At 38.0% G+C, this 21423-nt stretch overlaps 2 protein-coding genes across 3 annotated transcripts in view; one reads left to right on the forward strand and one right to left on the reverse strand.

Annotated features, from left to right (window-relative positions):
• Positions 1-472: 472 nt before the first annotated feature.
• On the reverse strand, positions 473-8720 carry LOC103702562 (putative glycosyltransferase STELLO1). Its single transcript, XM_008785047.6, has 3 exons — positions 6455-8720; positions 1575-1701; positions 473-1478 (listed from the first exon to the last, which is right to left on the reverse strand). Exons 1-3 carry the CDS (start codon positions 8158-8160, stop codon positions 1002-1004), a joined length of 2310 nt encoding a protein of 769 aa, XP_008783269.4. The 5' UTR covers positions 8161-8720; the 3' UTR covers positions 473-1001.
• Positions 8721-18253: 9533 nt separating this feature from the next.
• Positions 18254-21423, forward strand: part of LOC103702563 (E3 ubiquitin-protein ligase KEG-like) — a 29129-nt gene continuing 25959 nt past the window's right edge. For both annotated transcript variants that reach the window (XM_008785048.6, XM_088708622.2), the window contains exon 1: positions 18254-19543. In XM_008785048.6, the coding sequence (XP_008783270.3) occupies positions 18729-19543 (815 nt within the window). In that variant the 5' untranslated portion in view covers positions 18254-18728. The remainder of the gene's footprint in view (positions 19544-21423) is intronic.

A 21423-nucleotide genomic window follows, 5' to 3' on the forward strand; every position in this document is an offset into this window, starting at 1 on the left:
TCTAAAGACTCTATTCATAATGCGCTAGACTCTATTCGTAATGCGCTCGTCGTGGTAGGATATAATTTCTTGGATTCACTGTACAAGCACCTTACTGGTATGATACCGCATGGTTCAAAAGCGATCAAATCTTTCTGTGCCACCTGATTTCCAACAACACTCTGATAAAAAGTAAAAAAAAAAAAAAAAAAAATCTAAAATTGCCTCGATATGGGATGCATATTGCACCATACTGAACAAGTTACATACGAGTATGATAACAGATACTGAAATTACAGACATTGTTCTAAAATATGCATTGTAACCTTTTTGTATAGAATTCATCACGCCATTTCTACAAGAGATCTGCAAATTTCTTTCCAAGATTGCATACCCTTTTGTTTGAAAATTTGCTGCAGCAGATAAAATGAAAAATCACTTTCTAGCATACTGAACGAAGCATACAAAGAACATAAGGAAATGGTCAGTTCCATGTGAAAAGAAATGTTTTATTTCCAGCATCACACCAGCTTGCAGTCAAACAAACCCTAAGGTTTTACTTAAGAACATGATACAGTGGTTTCTCAGGACAAGGAGAAGGCACAGCTCACTGTCAGTATGCTGCTGCTGCAGGTAATGGTCGAGCTGCAGGTAATGGTCGAGCTCTCCATTCCTGTGGACTGTGATTCTTTTCTGATTTTGATGAGAAGAATACGACATGATTTCCCTCACCAAAAGCATGTCTCGCTAACTTCTCATTTTTGCTTCACACATGGAAAATTATCAGACATGGAAAATTACAATATATATTACGGAGAATCTGCCCTGACTTATATTGAATATTACACATACATCAATGAGAAAAGGGGAAAAAGAGAATGACTAAATTATAAAAGAAAAATAAAAGAAATGTAACAACAACCTCCTACTTTGTAAAGTTCGAAACTCTGATAGAACAAACAAAAATGTTGTTTTCCCATCCCCATCGTAAGTGTATGCACTTCGATAATTTTGCCGATGGATCATACCAGCTCCATCAGGAGAGGATCTCCTGCAGCCATGATTCTTATTAGCTTTATGAAATCAGACTCAGTGTGCACCTCCAATGGATACACAGCAGGTGCTTGAGCTGTATAATAACTGAAGAATGACTCATTAGCTGACAGTCTTGGCTTATAAACAACTTTGGCGAGAACACCAGAGTCAAAATTTCGTGGAGAATCCATTGCCATGAAAAACATTGGCACTGCAATCTTGTGATGGATATCTAAATCTCCAACTAGTCCCACAAGATCGATGAAATCACCCACAAATCTTTGAGGAACATAGAATATCTCACTGCCACAGATGATGAGCCTCTCTTCGCTCATGCTTTCTTTGTAACTGACCTGGAAATGTACAGGAAAATTGCTCACGACTTTCTTCACCATTGCTCCTTGATCTTTAAACCATTGCTCGCCATTGTCATCAATGGCAATAGAAACCCAAGAATGAGGGACCTGAGAAAAGGGGAAAAGGGCAAGTTTTGCTTAGTGCATCCTTGAAGGATAATTCAATGGAAAGAAACAAGGAAAAAACTAATCGAAGATAAATACCTTGTTGGTTATCCACAGCTTTGTCTTGTCCGCTTGCAGGAGATTCCAATAATTAAGAATCATATTATCCTGAACAAATAGAAATCCCTCTGCTCCCTTATATTGGTGAAACACCTTTGGCAAGTACCTGTGAAACCAGAGTCCAAATGAAATAGGGCATTAGAAGATTGAAAGACACTGTCAACTAAATGACTAGTGAATATTCTCCTTAGAAATGCACATCTAGAATCAGAAAACAATAGTTCTATAGAGAAAAGATATGGGTATCCCAATCTATACTTACATAACAAAGTTGTAATTTACAAAGTAAAAGGGGAAGGGAGTTGGCGCGGGGGAGCAAAGAATACAAACAAAGGCATGCAAATAGTAAATGCAAATAATCTGTTCTGGATATTTTAAGAAAATAGGTTTTTTATTGCAATGATATAGGTACATGATGTCAGATATTATGTATAAGGAATCTGCATGTTTGGAGATTTTTGAGAAGGCACTATAACATTTCCCTAGAAGAGATTCCAGACCTCCTTGGATTTATTGGAAAACAGCTAAAGCTTTGCACCTCCAAAACAATACAAAGAAGGAACGGTACCAAATGAACCCCAAATACTAATCTTACCAAATCATAGATCCATTTAACAGCATTCCATGAAGAACTGTTTCACCTGAAACAGTAGTACAAGAATATCCTTCAAAAATATGATAACATTTCCAATGCCTGTTATGTGCCATTGTTTGTGTATGCAACCAACTTTTTGGATGGAGGGAGCCAGATCCTGACGGAAAGTGACTAAAATCATATTGTAAAGAAATTAAGGAGACAAAGAACAACTACACTTGGTATGCTATGAGGAGACAAAGTATCCCAGCATGTTGAGAGGACATTTGGAAGCCCGATCTTAGGAAATACTGACTATAATATGACTCCACATAAGATATTAAAGTCTTCAAATTTTTTGAAAAGCTTAAAATAAGAAGTCTGGTTTGTGAATAGATACATGACCTGAACCATTGTATGACAGCATAGTCATTATAGAGTTAGAGGTAAGGACTGACAAATGTGCTGGGTATTGATTAGCTATGATTCACAGAATCAAAATTAAGGGTTAGGTGAATAGAATCATGTTTTGCAACCAACCCTCATGATCTACGAGATCAACTATTGGACAAATACCTTGGTTCAAGCAAAAGTGCCTATCTGACTAAGACTTCAATGACTCAACTAAGCTAGCTTTCAGTTTTGGAAATATAAATACCACCTCTTATTAATTTATTATACAGTTCCAAGGCACAAAATAATGCCACGTAGCTTTTTGTATGATGCCACTATCATATAAAAATCTAAAATATAGATCTGGTTGCTACAGAATTTATTAGTGGAATAGGAAGCCTTCTAAATGAGCAAGATGCATTACTAAGAGATTATGCAACCTAATGGATCATGACTTGGCATCGGTAGTTTGCTAAATTTCTCAAAGAGGGGGAAAAGGGATGCCCTTGAGCAATGGAAAAGGTACTTTACATGTTGAAAATTGACCCCCATCTATAATCTAGCAAGCTGACTTGCACACATGCATATAACAAATATGGGAAAGATTTATCCTGTCGCATGGAGCTCCACCAAGAGGGCAAAGCATACAGAAGAAGCCCAACAAAAGATGAAACTAACCACTGGATGATTATATTGTAACATCTGGATTTTATACTTGCAAATTAGTTAATCTGGCAGTAGTAACAACGGAATAAAGCAGTCGTCTCTACCAGTTGATACCATCGTATAAGAAGGTTGTGAAGCAGTGAAAAGAAATTGAAAAAAATAAGCATTCTTTTCCAGATGTATAAGTTAGTTGTATCCAGCATGATTCAGGTAAGAAATTGGATATTCCCAAATTTATTCTCCAAACCAATGACCGATCTAGAAACAACTTAACAAAAAGTTCTTTCATTCTGGTGCATCTTTTCTAGCGAGCAAATGGTGTAACGAGGTCTACAGCCTAAATTTTTCTAATTTGTCATGATTTATTTTCTAAAATTAATTTTTGTAAGAATTATTAAAAATGAAAAGGTCTGAAAAAATTAAATATTTTTATATCAAATAATAAATTACAGTGTATTTATGCTGCATAAATATTTCAAACTAATAATCATGTCAGAAGGAATTAATTATTCATTTCTTATATCTTTGATACAAGTGTTACACTTGCTATTTCTCAGTATTTTCCTTGATTAACTTTAAGTATACTTGTCTTATTAAAGTGTAGATTTAGTTCTGTAATGTCGCTTTGTATGAGAAATGCTTAAAACCATGCAGTGCCTGTGCTCAATAATAACCAGAATTTATAGATCTCATAGGATGATTTATAAAACTAGACTTCTATAATTTAGATAGAAGTTATATTTACATGTTCAAGAAATATCCATTCGCTACTATAAAGCACCTAAAAGTCATAGCTTAATAGGAAGAAAATTTTGAACCAAGTATATCTCGGACAGCATATCTCGGCTAGTGTGGCCAAGTATTGGAACCGATAAAGCAAGGAATGACCACCATCCCGATTTTACATGGGCTATAAAGTCACACCTAGGATTCATAAACCAAATAAGGAGACATGTTCAACCATATGCATGTCAAGTTATCCTAGAAAATGTTTATAAATTTTTCTAGGAATATGAAGCAAATCCTAGAACAAATATCTTGTAAATTAAAGGGAACATCTGCTATTGCTCCAGAAAGGGCCTTCATGCATGCATCTGTGTTGGCATGACCAAGTTAAAATTAATTCCAATATAAGGAAATACCATAAACCAGCTTCTAAGAAAAATTAGAAAAACTTCTTTCTAGCTTTGCTTGTAGATTAAAAACTTTGAGTTAGACTTGCTTTGAGCTTAAATATCAGGTATTTTCACATTTCCAATGGAAGTTTATTTATGCCAAGTAATTAGATTCAACCTTGATGCAAAATGATTGAAATCCAAAGTTAACTTAATAGCGATTTAAGGGTCAGCACAATTCCAAAGCCCAGACCCCAAATCTAAAAATCATTGCAGCAAGTCTAGCAAACTAAAGCGAAAGCCAAAGACAACTGAAGCAGATTCAAATGCTTCAACGTACATGGTTAGACCCATATAATATAAACTTATCCAAATGAATTCACCTATGTAGGCTGGGTAAGTACCTGATATATACAAATTTAAAATGCTTAACCAAAAGCAATCCAGGTTATATCCAAGTCAATGAACTCAAATAGCACCCACTTGCATCGAAACTTGCACCCTAATGACTCATAAAAAGGCGCTTTTACAACAAAGAGTTACTAATAGATATACAGAAGTATGCCTATGAAAGTGCTTTTTGACAAATGATAAAAGACACTCCATGTAAAGATAAAGCTTTTAAATCAAAAGTCCTACTTGTGTATTAATCAGTCACATCTTCTATAAATAGGTTTTAACGATTTTGAGAATGTATATATTTCCAAGGATCAATAAAAAACTTGAATGGCCATAGTCTTACATTGCTGGATCCAGTTCGACATAGCATTACTGATCTAAAATGACTCCTTTCTTATAAGAGAATCAGGTCAACTTAAAGGGCATCCCAATGCATGAAGCTCCCACCACTATGGGTCTGAGAAAGGTCAGATGTATCGTAGCCTTACCCTTACATATGGACAGACTGTTTCTATATTTCGAACCAATAACACCCAAGTCACACTGAACCAACCTTACCACTACACCAAGGCATGTCTCTAGAATCAGGTCAACTTGGACCACCAAAATCAGTTTTAAGTTGTGAGGTTTACTAAGGTTACCATAAATAGAAAACAATAGAAAAATAATACAACCAAATCAAAACTCTATGATATTCTTTCATATGTTTAGAAGGTTACCTTGCATGAGATAACCCTCTATGATATTCTTTCATATGCTTTAACAAAAGCCATCAAAATGATGGGAGCATTCAATTTGCTTAATTCATCATCTGTAGAAACAAGAGGATAGCTGCAATTCGAAAATTTTACTGCTTAAAGCCAACTTTGATGTCACCCATGATCATATAAATATAACAATATTTCACTGTGTCGTTCACCCTCTCTTCTAAATCTATCGCATGGTCACAAGATTAATGCCGTAATGTTGTGATTTATTAACTAACGTTACCTCATCCAGTTTTCATGAACTCTATCCATAAGCTTTAGGTGGAATGCACCTCTGAATACAAATTTATCAGATGCAGTGCTTTTGCTCCCTTTTACTTCCACTGTTTTCTGGGCCTGTTTCATTTTTGTAACTTTTGACACAAATTCCTTTCTTGCCACTGCCATATATGACTCTTTCCGCACATGAATAAAGCATCCTATTCACTATTTAGTTCTTCGGCAAAATAGCAACTAGTCATGTAATGCCTATGATTATCTATAACCATTAGTTACCTAGTTTTTCTACATATCTATTTAAACAAATCCTAGTTCTTTGTTACCCTCACCCAGTGTACCCGCAACAAGCCCAAGTCACACTAGAATGTGAAGAACATACACCAGTCTGAAACTGTGTACCATCTACAAAAATAAATCTATGTATCGTAATATTTCAAATGACTGCACAGGTCCTAACAACCCACAAGTGGCACATGAGAGCTAACATATTGTGCACATTGATACCAGAAAGAATGAGGTGGCCAAATACAATAACGAAAGCAGGAACTAGAAGCAGCATTGGGCGTTGATTACACCATTAGGATAGAAATTCACCAAGCTGCAAGGTGTGCTAAATCAAAGTGCAGTAAGACAATTAAAGCTAGTTATACTGTGAGGAAACAATGGATCAAAACCAAAAAAAAAAAAAAAAACAGATGAAAGGAAATTAATCTGGCAGGCACTTACTTGTATGCTTGCTCTAACTGGCATTTCTCCACAGCTAGATCAGTATTGTTATGCTCTGATAGAATGATCACAGTTTTAAATATTCGACCATAGAGCAACCTCCACTCCAGGGCCGTGCGGTCCACAGGCGCACTGCAGTACATAACGAGCACAACATTCCCAAAGTTCTTCCTCCACCGTATAAGGTTCCCGATCTCGTAGCTCACAGTCCCAGACTCCTCCACACCAAGGTGCACAGATGGTAGCCTCTTGGGGATGAACTCCTTCCTATCTCCAAGCCCAATAGTTGCGCTCGGCCGGTCCAATTCCAACGACATCAGCCTTGGCTGCTGGTATCCGACAGCAAGCAAGTCCTGCAGCCAAGCGGCGGTGAACTTCACATCCTGCTCAGTCCAGAACCCCTCCTCAGCCATTGCATAGCTCAGATGCAGGATCCTCTCAAAGAGTGTCCGCTTCTTCGATCTCCATCGAACCAAGAACTTGATAAGGCGGCCGACATTCACATGGAGGTCCTTCTCTTCTGCAAAAGGGTATGCCTGCGCCTTGTCCACCCGGCGGATGGTCGGAGGATAAATCGCCACATAACCCCCAATCTCCCACAGGATCCTCTGCGCCCAGTATCCTCTCAGCACATCCGAAGCCATCGAGCTGACCGACACCGGCAGCATCAGTCCCCAGAATGCCTGCGCGTGGAACATGGTGTTGAAGGAGTTGACGGGCACCATCATGCCCTGCGGCAGCGCAACCTTGGGAGCATCCTCATCAAAGCGGATGTCGAACGCCTCCAAATTCGACGACTTGCGGGTGAAGTAGAACACGGAGTCGACATCCGGCAGGCCATCGGAAAGCCCCTGCTGGATGAACTGCCGGCCGCTGAACACCTCGGTGTAGAACTCCTCATGCCCGACCTCGCCGACGTTCTCCAGCGGCAGCCCCCTCGGCCACACCGAGCGCTGCCCAAAGTGCACGTACGGATTGACCACCATCCTGCTGGGGTCGGCATGGCTGTACTGGAGGAGGACCGGGTGCTTGGTCGCATGGGCCTCGCCGGCGAGGTCGAGGTCGAAATGCTCCCCGAGGTCGGCGCCAAGGACCTCGGCGCGGTCGTCGGCATCGAAGATGAGCTTGGCGCCGTGCTGGATGGCGAAGAGATACCCGACGGACTTGCGGAGATGGGAATTGTAGGGGAGGAAATCGACGGTACGGAAGCCAAGCTGGGCCTGCTGCTCGAGGGAGAGGAAGATGACGCCCTTGAGGGACCAATCGGCGGGGGTGTGGGAGTTGCCGACGGCGAGGAGCTGCCACCCTTTGACCCGGGCGAGGGCGCGGAGGGAGTCAGAGGGAGGGGACGAGACGGATACGACGATCCAGCGTTCGGAGCGGAAGGCAGCGAAGGGGCCGAGGGGGGGGATGGAGGGGATGGCGTTCCAGGAGATCTCGGGGTAGACGATGCGGGAAGGGGGGGCGGCGCGGGTCTTTTCGAAGCAGAGGAGGGCGGCGGTGTCGCCGGCGCTCCGGAGGAAGAAGAGTGCGGCGGCGGTGGCGACAAGGAGGAAGACCGCGAGGATCTTGTAGAGATTATCCGACAACCAGATGGAGAAGTCAAGATTCTTAGCGGGATGGAGGGCAAAACGGCGATGCTCGCCGTTGTGGTGGTTGGTGGAGGGTTTCGGGGGTTTGGGGTGGGAACGGTCTTGGACGAGCATTCCTTAACGATGGTGCTTTCAAATTGTTCAACAATTGGATGGAATTTGCAATGGAAATGGAATTGAAGTACAGTTACTAGATCTCTTGACTTGAATTGAATTGAATTTGGAGTGGAAATCAGGATGGAAATGGTGATGGCAGATCCTTGAATTCTCTTCTTTCAGCTCTCTAATGCTGATGGATGGCTTCGTTTTGCATAATTTTTTTTCTATGGGTTGTGGGTGGGATGGATGAGGGAATGCGGTGGGTGCTGCCGACACACCAGCCTTCTCTTTCTTTCAGTTTAGGTTTCGCTTTCCGCTGCAGAATTAGGCCCATGAATGGATCTAGTTCAAGGGCTGGATCTGGGGGTGGCTTTCAGTTGAAGGCTTTGAAGGAGCATGGTTTTTTTACTGTCGTAAGGGAAGAGGACATGGTTAGGTTCTGGTCGAGCAGTCGTCAAGCTGGAACCATCCAGTCGGAGTTACTTGGAGCAGTCGTCGCTGATCCACTCTACGGCACCTCATAAAGTATACAAAGTCGCAACCTCACTCAGAGTCCAAGAATTCACGCAAGCACCAGCGGACTCCAAAAACCTTCTACAATTATTTAAGACCCGGAAAATATATCAACCGAGACATCCGAATCACGGTGGGGAGATGGTCTCGTGTTTGGAGCACATGTAGAGACCGTAAGTTGGATGGTCTCGTGGTCTGCTGATCATTTTAAAAAATTTTATAGATCGAAAAAAAAAAAATAGATGTACTATTTTTTTATTTTTAAAATATATTCAGATTAAAAATATAATATATACGTATATATATATATATATATAAATTTTTTAATATTTTAATTGTCTAAAAAGAACTTTCCGCTTATTAAAATAAAGGATAAGTAACACGACCTAATGCTGCCTTAGGCTTAGGTCCTGGTTTTGCCGATGCGTAAGGGTGGCGTTCTCGTTTGTAACCAAACTTTTTAGAACAAAATTGCCTCAACTAGAGTAGAAAGCTCCTGTTCAAAGGATTCTCCCCAGGGTCAACTTCGGTTTCACCTTCGAGTTTCATCGAGATCAATTTTGATGGCTCTATCTTGGATGGTAATAGGAGAGATGGGGTCGGATTCGTCATTAGAGGTCCGAGTTCTGATGCGGTGGCAGCAGGAGGCTGTCAGAATTTTGATACTTCGGTTCCAAAGGCAAAGCTGCGGGCGGCCTGAATGGGCATATCCTATGTGCGGCAGGTGCTTCGAGCGAGCTCTGTTTTTCTGAAGAGTAGTTCGGCCACGGTGATTAGCTGGATTCGCAGGGGCCCGAATAGTCATGGAGGTGCTCATCCCCTACTCCACGATATTTGAATGATGGTGAGGGAGGGTGTTACATTTCCGACTATGCATATATATCGTAAGGCCAATGGGGCGGCCGACTAGGTGGCGGCATATGTAGCAAGCCACTCAGAAGGGCTGGGGAGAGAGAGATGCCCGGAGCATTTCGAAACCTGTTGTATTCCGATTCTATTCGGTGTATTCGTATCCGTAATATATGAAATATCCGTTTTAGCAAAAAAAAATATATAAAAAAAAAATACTCCCCAAGCAACTTGTACTCTCCCTATTTCTCTCTCTCTCCTCCAACCTTCTGCGGCTCTTCGTTTGAAGGCTTAGCAAAGGTAGTAGTGATGAAGGCTTACCCAGCTATGTGAAGGTAATCAAGCGCCGCAAGAGCTTTAGATAGGACAAAGTCCGTAAGTCCGTGACAAACCGCAATGGTGCCCTCGGATGCTTAGGAATAACACTTAAGTTGTGCATTGACTAGTAAACCATTCACTCTCTCTCATAAAAGACACTCCATACTACACACGTCTAGGCCTTTTTCTTGTCATTTCTACTCTAAAGTAAAGATTTGTTTTGCTATAGGGTTTCTTTTGTTTATCCTTTTCTATTTGTGAATCATTTTTTTAATATCCTTTCAATCACTTTTAAATAGAAATTTCTCTCCTCAAAAAAAGAAAAAAATTGTTGATTTGTTGGTTATTATGTTGATTAAATTGATAATCATCAGATTCAATGAAAGAATTCTACATCTTCAGAAACAATTACTAAATTCATGGGTCGATCCATATTTGCACTTTAATAATTCAACTATACAGAGTATAGGTTTAGATCCAATCCACACTTCAATGGATAATGAATGTCCCCTAGTTTATAGGATTCTAACTACTAGATTTTTTTCCTAATTTTAACTAGCACACAATGACCATCAATAAGGGTCATCGCTTGGTGAAATGGTAAATGGCTTAGGTTAACGAGCCAATGGCACGAGTTTGAGTCCTAAGATGGCCACTTTATGTAAAAAAAAAAAAAAAATCAAATGTTAGATCTGTCTCTAGTTTTTTCCTCCTAGGACCCTAGATTGTTGGCTCTATAATTGCATAAAACCATTTTACATATTGATCACTGATAATAATACATACTTAGGTAGTAAAAGAATGAGGATAATATATGCACAGATGCCACTAAAGCAAAATATAATTCATCATTGTTAAACATGATAGTTTTTACAAATATAGTTATGTAAAACAATGATTTAAAGAAAAGCATGAGCAAATTTATCATCATTTCGAACCCTAATATGATACATTCAATATCATATACAATTTTCAAAGCAGTTTGAATCACCTTAATTGGATTTCGATTGAGAAAGTTATGCGCGACTTATTGAAGATGTGGCAGTACTAGAGATGCAAATGGGTCGGGTCGGGTCTTGAGTGGCTCCAATCTGATCTGATTTCTTGTTTGAGTCCTAATTTTAGATCCGGACCCGACCCAATTGAAGATCGGGTTGGATCCACGACTACAATTTTTGACCCAACTGGTCCTTCAGATTGGGTCAGGTCCATGTATAATCCGGACCCAACCCAAAAAATTCGGGTCTGGGTTTGGGTCAGGTTTCGGTTCAGGTCCAGATTATAATAGAGAATTTTAACAGAGAATTCTATAGTGTATTTCATTTTTTCTATAGTCCTTATTGGAGTTTGTGTCACGAGAAGCCATGTTTTAGTACATGTATAAATATGCTAAAAGCATTAAAAGATTTGCAAAAAGAAAATCCATTGAAGGGGAGCTAGTGATGACTATGCCCCCAATGATCTGTTCATGGACAATGCCAAAGTTTTGAAGCAAAAAATTGTTTGTCTGCATCTACTATACCAAGGCAGTCCAAACCTAATAGCTTGTGAGGCAATGTCCTTGTGTCTCCAAGTGCACCCCCGAATTGGGAGTACGTCTACATCCAATCCCAATAGACTGTGAAGCAATGTGAAGCAATGTCCTCATATTAAGTCTACTGCAAAATACACATCAGAAGCAACAAATCTAGGTGCAAGTCTAATGCTGAAATTTGTCCAATACGCATGACAAAATACACATCATAAGCTTTTAAATAACTTCAAATTTGTTCATACTAATGCTGAATCAAAAGATACTGCATTCTAAATAAACCAAACATTGCATTTAAATAGTCTAATGTTTTCAGCTTTATACATCAGAATTCAGAAGCAACAAATCCAGGTGCCAAAGTAACAAAACTATTGCAAAACTTTGTCAATCGCTGCATTTGATGTATATAGAAGCAAAGGCCTTGAACTAACGGCCAACTGACAAGCAAGATCACCAGGATAATAACAAAGAACTCAAAATACTCAAATCGAAGGCCCATGCATTCTAAATCTTTCTCCTCTATGACTCCGGTTAGCAAGCTTTTTAGACATTTTAAATAACATAAGCACCCATGCAGCTATAGAAAAGGATAATAGATGAAATTAACTATGCATAAAAATTACAATATTGTTAACAATGTAAACATAATAATAAAAATGATTGTTACTAGCATAATCTAATCATCAGTATTAATAACTACAACAGTTTCACAATCTTCAACCTTGTATTTTGTATGAGAAGGCGGCCCATCTACAAATGAAAAAATTATGAAATTAAAAATTGAAAAGTTTTAAAGCACTAGTACATGATAAAATTTATGAATATTCTAGAAATTGAACCTGCAAGATGAGGCAAGATGTCTTGAAGTCAATCTAGTGTGCATATCAATACCTCAACCGTATTCGGAGATAAACTACTACAAAAATCATCCAAAATCCTACCAGCAGTGCTGAAGGTAGACTCAGATACAGTGGTAGAAGCAAAAATTCCAAAGTATTACGTATCATCCTAGACAATATTGGATATTTTGATTCATTGAATCTCCAATACTCTACAATGTCAAAACTTTGATCTCCTAATGGATGAATCTGCTCCAAAATTGCATCGCTAGTCATTTTTATGAGTATTATTGAATCATATTTTAATGTATTGCCGCATATTAATAATCTTCTAAATAAGTATGAAAATATAATTTCAAAACTTGTAATTTAAGGACTTACTTTAATTACCATGCATCTTCTCTTCTTGCCCCCAATGATCGCCCTTGTCATCACCTCTCAAGCTTCTTCTCCTCTTGCTTCACCAGTGCTACCATAGACTTGGGGTTGGAGAGGCAAGATCTCTATATCAATGATGAGGATAGAAAGGAGGTGAGGTTAGGGCCACAAGATCGACAGATGGAGTAGATCGTTAGGGAACCGATGCCGAAGATGTGGCGGCCAGCATTGAGGGACCGGCATATGATGTAGGTGACCCGCTAGATGTGGCAGACCACTAGAAAGTTGGCAATCATAGGGCGCAGTCCCAAGCTTATAGAGGAATGCTAAGTATGGATTGTTGTAAACCACCATCTCTCCATCATATAACTTATATGATTGCCATGGCTTCATCTTAATATGCTTATCCAAACCCTAAAAGTAGCTTCCAAAGCCCTAATTTCAATTACTATAACAGTCATGCGGCATCGGCCTTCGGTTCTCCCTCGATGTTGGCTGGATGCCTTTCATTGATCCTAATTCTCATGTTCGAGCTTTGAGCCTCCTGAAATGGCTACCTCATTGTAGGCTGATTTGTATTCTCTTGCCTCGATTTTATACTCTTCGTTATCGAGGATGCCTCCAAACCCCCCCCAGTCTTACAGAGATCGGCGAGCATTGCCACTTCTTCATCAGACTAATGCTTGGGAGTTTGCCACTATCCTCTCTTCCACCTCTTGGCCACTGGTAGATCTATGGAGATTATGATGAGAAAGATAATTTAAAGAACTTATCCTAGTTGGGATAAATTATCCCAAGGATAATTTGTAATCTCAGTTAAATTATTCGAACCTCAGTTTACTTATTAGAAATTTTTAAATAATGGCAAAGTTAAAAGTGTCCTTTATGACAGCATCTTAACAGTATCGGGCGCTAGATAGGGCTCGAGACTATAATGAACTGTTTAACTAACTTCAGAACTAGATTGTAACTTTTTAAACTCAAGGGGTACTCAGTGATCCTAAATTGAGAGGTTGTTCTAGTAATTTTTTTTTTTAGAAAATGTCTCTTATAAACATCCAACTATACATACACTCAATTTTAATCATTAACATTAATACAACTATTCTCTTCAAATTCTTTCAAAATTCTCTTGTATGGTGAGATGTTGCTCAAGACCTATGATAAGATGCTACATTTCCAGAAGTTGATCCTAGTGGGATGTTTATATTATTTGATTAAGGCCTGTGAAGATTAGAGGTAGGATGCTGAAGGTTTAACAGGAAGAGGATGTATAACTATATAAAGATATTTGCATTGTAGATCTCAGGCTCAAAAGCTTCATTCCACAAAATTTTCACCATTTTTTTGCTTTTTATCCTTCTCTTCACAACCTCCCAATTTGTAAGTTATGATAATTTTTGGTATAGTAAAATTTGTAGGAGCACAAGATCCTCCTTTTATAATTAGTTTTATTTAGTATGACCAACTATCATAGAGTACTAGCTAGATGTCAAATATTATACTAATATGTAAGCATAAGGTTATGGTCCTACATAACACAAGAAAAGCATGAAATGACACTTTTAACATGTGGCAATTGTTTAGCATGTAAGAATGTGGTGGCAATTTAATAAAAATGAGGTGTAACTTCAGATATCATAACCCTTTAGTATTTATTGTCCTTGAATTTTTCATACTACATAATGCATTTAAGTTATACCAATTGGCTAGTTATGATGATAAAAAGTGATCAAATCTACTTAAACTTTTATATGAATTAGACACAAATTAAAAGAGAATAAAATTGAAATCTTCATCATCCATCAAATTGATGTATCACTTATATGATGGAATAAAATAAAGAGGTCTACTATATCACTTAATAAAATTAATATGTTCTAAAGTGGCATGCTGATCTTGCACTTTTACATTAACAATAATTAAGCAAAGAAGTATGGGGGAGAATTGAAGTGCAATTAAGCTTCCTTCTCTATTTTTTTCAATATTTCATTTCCCTTTTTTCTGGACGCTCCTCCTTCCTTTTCATTCTAGCCAAGGGTTGTCCATCGTCAGGTTTTATTTTTCCTATCGTAAAGTAAGACAACTAGATTTGAGGCATAACTAAAAAAGAAATTAGGTTTGAGGTTAATATTAGTGTCATTTGATTGCTCTGTTTTGGTAATAAAAAAAGCGTGGATAAACCTAAACCATAGGGACCAAGAGAAGAAACCAAGATGAGAGAGAGGAAAGATCAATCCATAGTGTTGGGGAAAGAGGAGAAATCCAAGAGCCTTGTCATTGGATATTTAACACTTCTCAAGTTGCTATTGGCATGTTATTTGGAATTATTATGCTCAAAAAGTCAAATAGCAGGAGTTTTTAATAGTGTATCAGAAACGATGCTATCTAGAAATATCATTATTACTTTTTTTTTGGTATAGTATTTGATAAATAAAAAACTTAAGTCAAATTATGGAAAACTTGTGTCCATGTGATGGAAAGTGGAAGTCTACATAGGCAGGACATTAGAAAAGTCTTACAAAACTTATGCTATTAACAAGAGAAAAAGAGAGAGAACTGAATATTGATTTGCTTTTAGATTCTACATTCTTTAAAGATACTACTACTTTTGTCTAAATTACATGAGACAGCGGACACCCAAGCCTCAGGACAACCAGCTTCTACCGGCAATTTAGCAATTAAGCGACCATTGGTTTCCGAATGGACATGATAGCTTTTTTTATCGGCTGCTTATGCCGTAGGGAATCTCAAGAATGAACCGAACATTGGTTTCGTAGCCCTTATCGCTCCGTAGTGTTCTCTTTGCTCCTGATTGAGAAATCCCTCTTTTTCATCCCGAATATAGTAATATCTATGTAAATATTAGACTTCTTTCTATTTAGTTACATGCCCTTGTATCAAAAGATTATAGTTGCAATGCGATTTGACTTTTAATATTAATGAGTTTTAAATAAAAAGCTACCTCATGGAAGTTGAAACTTCACTTGTAAACTACTCATGGTTGCAACATATTAAAGAGAAAATATGAGCATTACTATATTTCCTTATAAATAGGATTTTAAATATATCTGATAATAATTCCATTTTCTGAAATCTATGATAATTTTTTTTTGCAAGAAAAAGGATCAAAATTCTGATATGCTAACTTTAATGTTTGGAGAAAAGAAAGATACCTCGAAAGTAATGATTATAAATTTCAAAATCCTTGGATAAACTTGTAGTCTTTCCTTCTACATTTTTTTTAAAAAAATTGTCATTTGACACTTGTTTTGGATGTGAATCGATTTTAAAATTTAATCAACAATTGTGCTAGTGGTGATGATTCATACTAGAAAGAAGTAGGTCATGATGATGGTAGCAATGATGACATAATGGTGATGGTGAAGATAGTGATGGTGAAGGGGTCATTAAATTTTTTTCATATTATTATCATCTATTCAAAATCTTATAAAATAAAATATCACTTTCAAAATTCTTACAAATTTTACAAATAGATTTAAAAACTAAAAAATAAAAAAGTTCATCAATCATGTTCTACATCCTATATTTTTGTTTTTATCTTTTAAAATGAAAAACAAAACAAAAGCAATAAAAGACAAAGCCTTATGTTATGAAAGATAATGCAAAGAAAATTATTAATGATATGCATTTATTGTTTAAAATTTATGGACAGATATATACATGACCTAAAAAATTCATTTTTCATTGCAATTCACCTTTCAAGCCACTCTTTCTATACGGATAGTGACTTTTTAAAAAATTTTTCCTATTATCACCAGATGACAGGATAGAACAAAAGATAGTTATAACCTAAATTCATTAACAATTGATAGATATATAATATCATATTTACCTTCTCATTTTCACATTTATATTTTTAAGGTTCTGTTTTTTTATTACAAAAGTTTTGAAGGATTTAGGTTTCTACAAAAGATAATTATAAGTTACATATGCAAGTTTCTTTTTTGTGTGTGTGTCTCATGCAATTCTATTTTTCATGTATTAGGTTAGATATGGTATCAAATAAACACAATGTATTTAAGAAAAAACATATATTTTTAACATGAAATATAATTAGATAAAACGAATAGCTATTGCCAATACTCATTTGCTACAAATATTTCAAATTTGTGATCAATCCCGCCAATTATTATATATAATAGTATAAATGAGAATGGGCTATTCACTTGACTAGAAATACAATAAGGAGAAGCAAAAAAAACCCTATAACTTATTGCTGGTCATGAAAGCCATGTTTGAAGTGTAATACTGGCATAATATAAAATATGTGAAAAACTTACATAATTTAATGCATAACCTTCTCTTTTTATAATTGGCCTCTAATAAATTATCATGATAGGGGCAATGCAATTTCGTGAATTATTTCTAAAACTTTAATATATGAGATTTTTATTTTTTTGGAGCACTTTTTGTCGTTTATGTTGAGATTTTTTTTTTGTTTGAAACTTTCCAAAACTTATTTGGTTTTGAGAGTAGAAAGATTAATATAGAAAATAAACATTCGACACTATCGAATAATACTTTTACTTCTTTGCATGTGTGCGTTATCAGATAATTGATATGATTTATGAGGACTATTGAAATTCATGAGAAGTTGGTTGAATACAAATATGCCATGTTAGCAAGGTTTTCATCTCGGTTGATATATTCATTTTTTAATTGTATCACCCATTCATTAGTATAATATATATAAGATCTTGACTTATTAACTTGAATGATATGGACTAATTTTCTAAAGTATTTTTCAAAATAATTTTAAAACATAAAAATAAAATTTTTAATTTTTATCACATTAAATAAGTTTAGTTATATAAATATTAAGAATGTAATAGTTAACATTATTTGTATTATATTGTCTCATATATTCATATATCAACCCATATATCTCAGCTGAGATTTCGAAATAACTAATTTTTTTTCAAAATTTCACCACTTATCACATGTGTCGTGATAATAGAGTCTCAATTTATCTCGGAGTTGATCATAGACATCAACAGCCAATGAATCAATGCCATGTTCATGTCGGAGATTGGCAAGATAATTTAGGAAGACCGTATTTTTTATAAAAATATCCTATCACATAATTTTCAAAGTATCACCCAAGAAAAACACAAACAATTGAAATTTTAAGTTAGAAAAAAAATATCAAATTCCATAACTAGATTAATCTAAAAAGTAAAATAACAACAAGTTCCAAAATCAAGTAATACATCAAATTCAATAATTGAAGTAGAATATCAATTAATTTATTAATTTGAGAAATATTAGATCACCTCAACGTAAAAAGGAAGCAGCATAAACTTCAAAAATTTGAATAGAAATCTCAAATCTCATGATCAAATTATTCATTTACTTTTAGAAATATAAGTCACCTCAACATGACAAAGAAATAACATAAACTTCTAAAATTTGACTATAAAAAATCTAATCCCCTAATTAGAGGCAGTTAATTACTTCTATCGTCTTCCCCGGCACCCCGCCGCACGTGTAGCCCAAGGAAGCCGTCTACCCAAGCTACCTCCACAGGGTTGGTACGCTGCGAGCCGGACAACGACAGAAGAAAATGGGCGAAAATATATGGAAAGAATAAGAAAAAAAAGAAGGAAAAGAAAGAACTACCCAAAATATAAATGGGCGCAAGAAAAGGTGGGCGGACGAAAACGGGCTAAAGAAAGAAAAAGAAGCAAAAAAGAAGAAAGGGGGCGAGAAAAGAGAGCAGATTCACAGAGCTCTACCTCTCTCTTATCACTCTTCTCTGCTCTTCTCGGCACCGCCGGTTCTCCCCTTCTTCTTAACCCCCACTTCCATACCTCTCCCCAAACCCTAAATCCCCAAATCTGATCAATTACTACCCCGCCATCAACTCTCCCCCTCTTCCCTTCTCAATCTGCTTACCGGATCTGACCTCCCTTACTTTAACATATTTCGATTTGATGTTTACTGTCTCCAATCCTGAGCACTGGCATCAAATTAGAGTAGAATCGCTGCTTTCTCGAGCTTTTTCGGGCCAGCCTCGATTTTGATCGGAGTTGGAGGGATTAGGTGGGAAGCGGGAGAACGGAGGAGGAGGAGGAGGAGGAGGTGGGGTGGGGTGGGGGTGGGGGGGGGGGTGGGGGGGAAGAAGAGAAGAGATGAAGGTGCCGTGCTGTTCGGTGTGCCACAGCCGGTACGACGAGGAGGAGCGGGTGCCGCTGCTGCTGCACTGCGGGCATGGCTTCTGCAAGGCGTGCCTGTCTCGGATGTTCGCCGCCTCTACCGACACCTCCCTCTCCTGCCCCCGCTGCCGCCACCCCACCGTCGTCGGCAACAGCGTCCACGCCCTCCGCAAGAACTTCCCCATCCTCTCCCTCCTCACATCCTCCCCCTCCTTCGACTGCGACTTCACCGACGACGGCGACGATGATCAAGAAGACGGCGGCGACTTTGACGACGATGACGAGGAGGACTACGTAGGATCGCGCAGCCGGAGAAGGCGGAACCGCTTGTCCCGCCCCTCCGTCTCCGGCTGCTGCTTCGCCAACGGCGGCACCGGTGCTACAAGCTGCGCTGTCGACCTCGTGACCCACCAGGACCTCAAGCTTCTCAAGCGGCTCGGGGAGGGCCGCAGGGCCGGGCACGAGATGTGGTCCGCCGTGCTCTCCAGAAGCTCCTCGTCATCGTCCTCCTCCTCTTCAGCCTCTTCCGCCGCCGGCACTGTCTCTGGGAGGTGCCGGCACCAGATGGCGGTGAAGAAGGTCGCGATCACCGATGATATGGATGTGGTGTGGGTGCAGAGCCAGCTCGAGAGCCTGCGCCGGGCCTCAATGTGGTGCAGGAATGTGTGCACCTTCCATGGGGCAACCAGGATGAATGGGCATCTATGCCTTGTAATGGACAGGTATAATAGCTCTATAAAGTCCGTGATGGAGCAGAACAACGGCCGCCTCACATTGGAGCAGATCCTTAGGTTCGAGTCTTCCCATTTTTCTCTTCTTTCTTTCATGAGGAAAAAAACATGCTTTAAATGAAAATGCTTCCATTATAATCGTTGCCTCTGTTGATACTATGGTATGAATACAACTTGTATGGAATATATTGCTTGCCCTTTCTTCATGCTCCTTGTGTGTGTGAAATCGACACTAGGGACAGAATTAGTTGTGGTAGGATTTTTAAAGCTGTCTATATAGATGCGCTTCTTAAAGTTGTTTCTTTACTTGGTAAAACCTCATTATGTATAGGATGAAATACTTGTCTTGTTGGATCGGAAGGTACAGAACTGAAAATTAAAAGATAGTAATGGACCAGTCTGCAATAGTACAGATACCTATAATAATTGCTGATGCAGCTCCGCATAGAAGTCTACTGAATTTTAGATGTTGAGCCTGCAATCATATAACAAGGGGAAGCAAAAGAAAAGTACTACAGTTTATGATTCATGATAAACTTTGAAAACTTCCAAGTTACTTGTTGTCAGATCTTAAAACCCCTGAAACCATGCTTCACAATTTTAATGACACTCGAGCTTTTCTAACCTTAATCTTAATAAATTTAGGGTGCTTTAAGTTTGAGACTTATTGAAATTTAAGTAGAACTGAAATCGGATCGGATATGGATCGAATACTAGCATATCCATATCCATATTTGTTTTGTTTGATGAATATAGATACGGATATGGATGTTAGTCGGATGTAAATATTCATATCCATATTTGTTTTAAACGGATATGGATATAAATCAGATACCAAAAGTATGGATATAAATATAGATATAAATCAGATAATTAAACTTTATGACAACATAATCAAAGATATTACTAAGTGGACGATAAATCAAGTTAATAGCATGCTAATGGGGTCATTTATTTTTCTTAAAAATTCATGAGTGCTATATAAAATTAAATAGGATTACAAATGGAATTGGATATTCGGATACAGTTCGGATAGTTGACTATCTATATCCATATCCACTTTCTTCAACGGATATGTATACGGATACAGATATTAGTCGGATGCTCAAATTTCTATTCATATCTGGATAGATTCGGATATGAAAATGGATCCGGACGGATATTATTTGATCCACTTTCACCCCTAAATTTAAGTGATCAAAGGGTAGCCAACTCCTTATAAGAAAGGTGAAAGATGAAAGATGAAGGAAAAGAACTAGCGGTCAAGGGAAGTAGTAGAAGAAAAACACTGCTTGAAATGTTGTATTCATTGATTCACAGTCCTCAAGGGGAAGGACCAACATGGGGATGTCTTATTCTTTGGATCCAAGTACTTGAGTAGAAGCAGTGAACAATAAGAAGAAGAAAGCCAAGGAGTAGTAGCAATCTCTGTAGATCAGTAAAGTCAGGTAACTTTCTTTGAGCTTTACAATCTGTTTTATAAAGTTTTGGTTCCTTGAATCAAAAAGAAATGAAGAAAAGGAGGCTTCATCATGAATGGGAGAGAGAAAGAAAGAGGTGCCAGTTGGAGAGATAAGAGAGAAAGAGAAGAAAGGGTGGATGGGGATGGAGAATGGGGTGTGAAAGAGAGAGGGTATTGAAGAGGTTTACGAGCCAAGGAGGAGAGCAAAGAGTGGAGCCGAATGGAGATTTGCCACATTAAACCCTTCAAAGCTGTGGCTTAGCAACCCATAGATTCCCTCTTACTAGTCATTTGTGTATCTGATCTTGACATGAAGATCACTTGTCTTGATTCTTTTAGATGTGCCACATCACTTAATTGTTATGCAATAGGCATGTACAACTTAAGTGGATGTGGATACCTGTCACACCGCTGGTGAAAAATAGAATATTTAGATAAACAAAATTCCTATCAACCCAAAAAAATGTGTCAAAAAGCT

Source organism: Phoenix dactylifera, chromosome 12 (assembly GCF_051530095.1).
Source record: "Phoenix dactylifera cultivar Ajwa chromosome 12, Ajwa_hap1_PhDact_Kaust_v1.1, whole genome shotgun sequence".
NCBI classification, from domain to species: domain Eukaryota; kingdom Viridiplantae; phylum Streptophyta; class Magnoliopsida; order Arecales; family Arecaceae; genus Phoenix; species Phoenix dactylifera.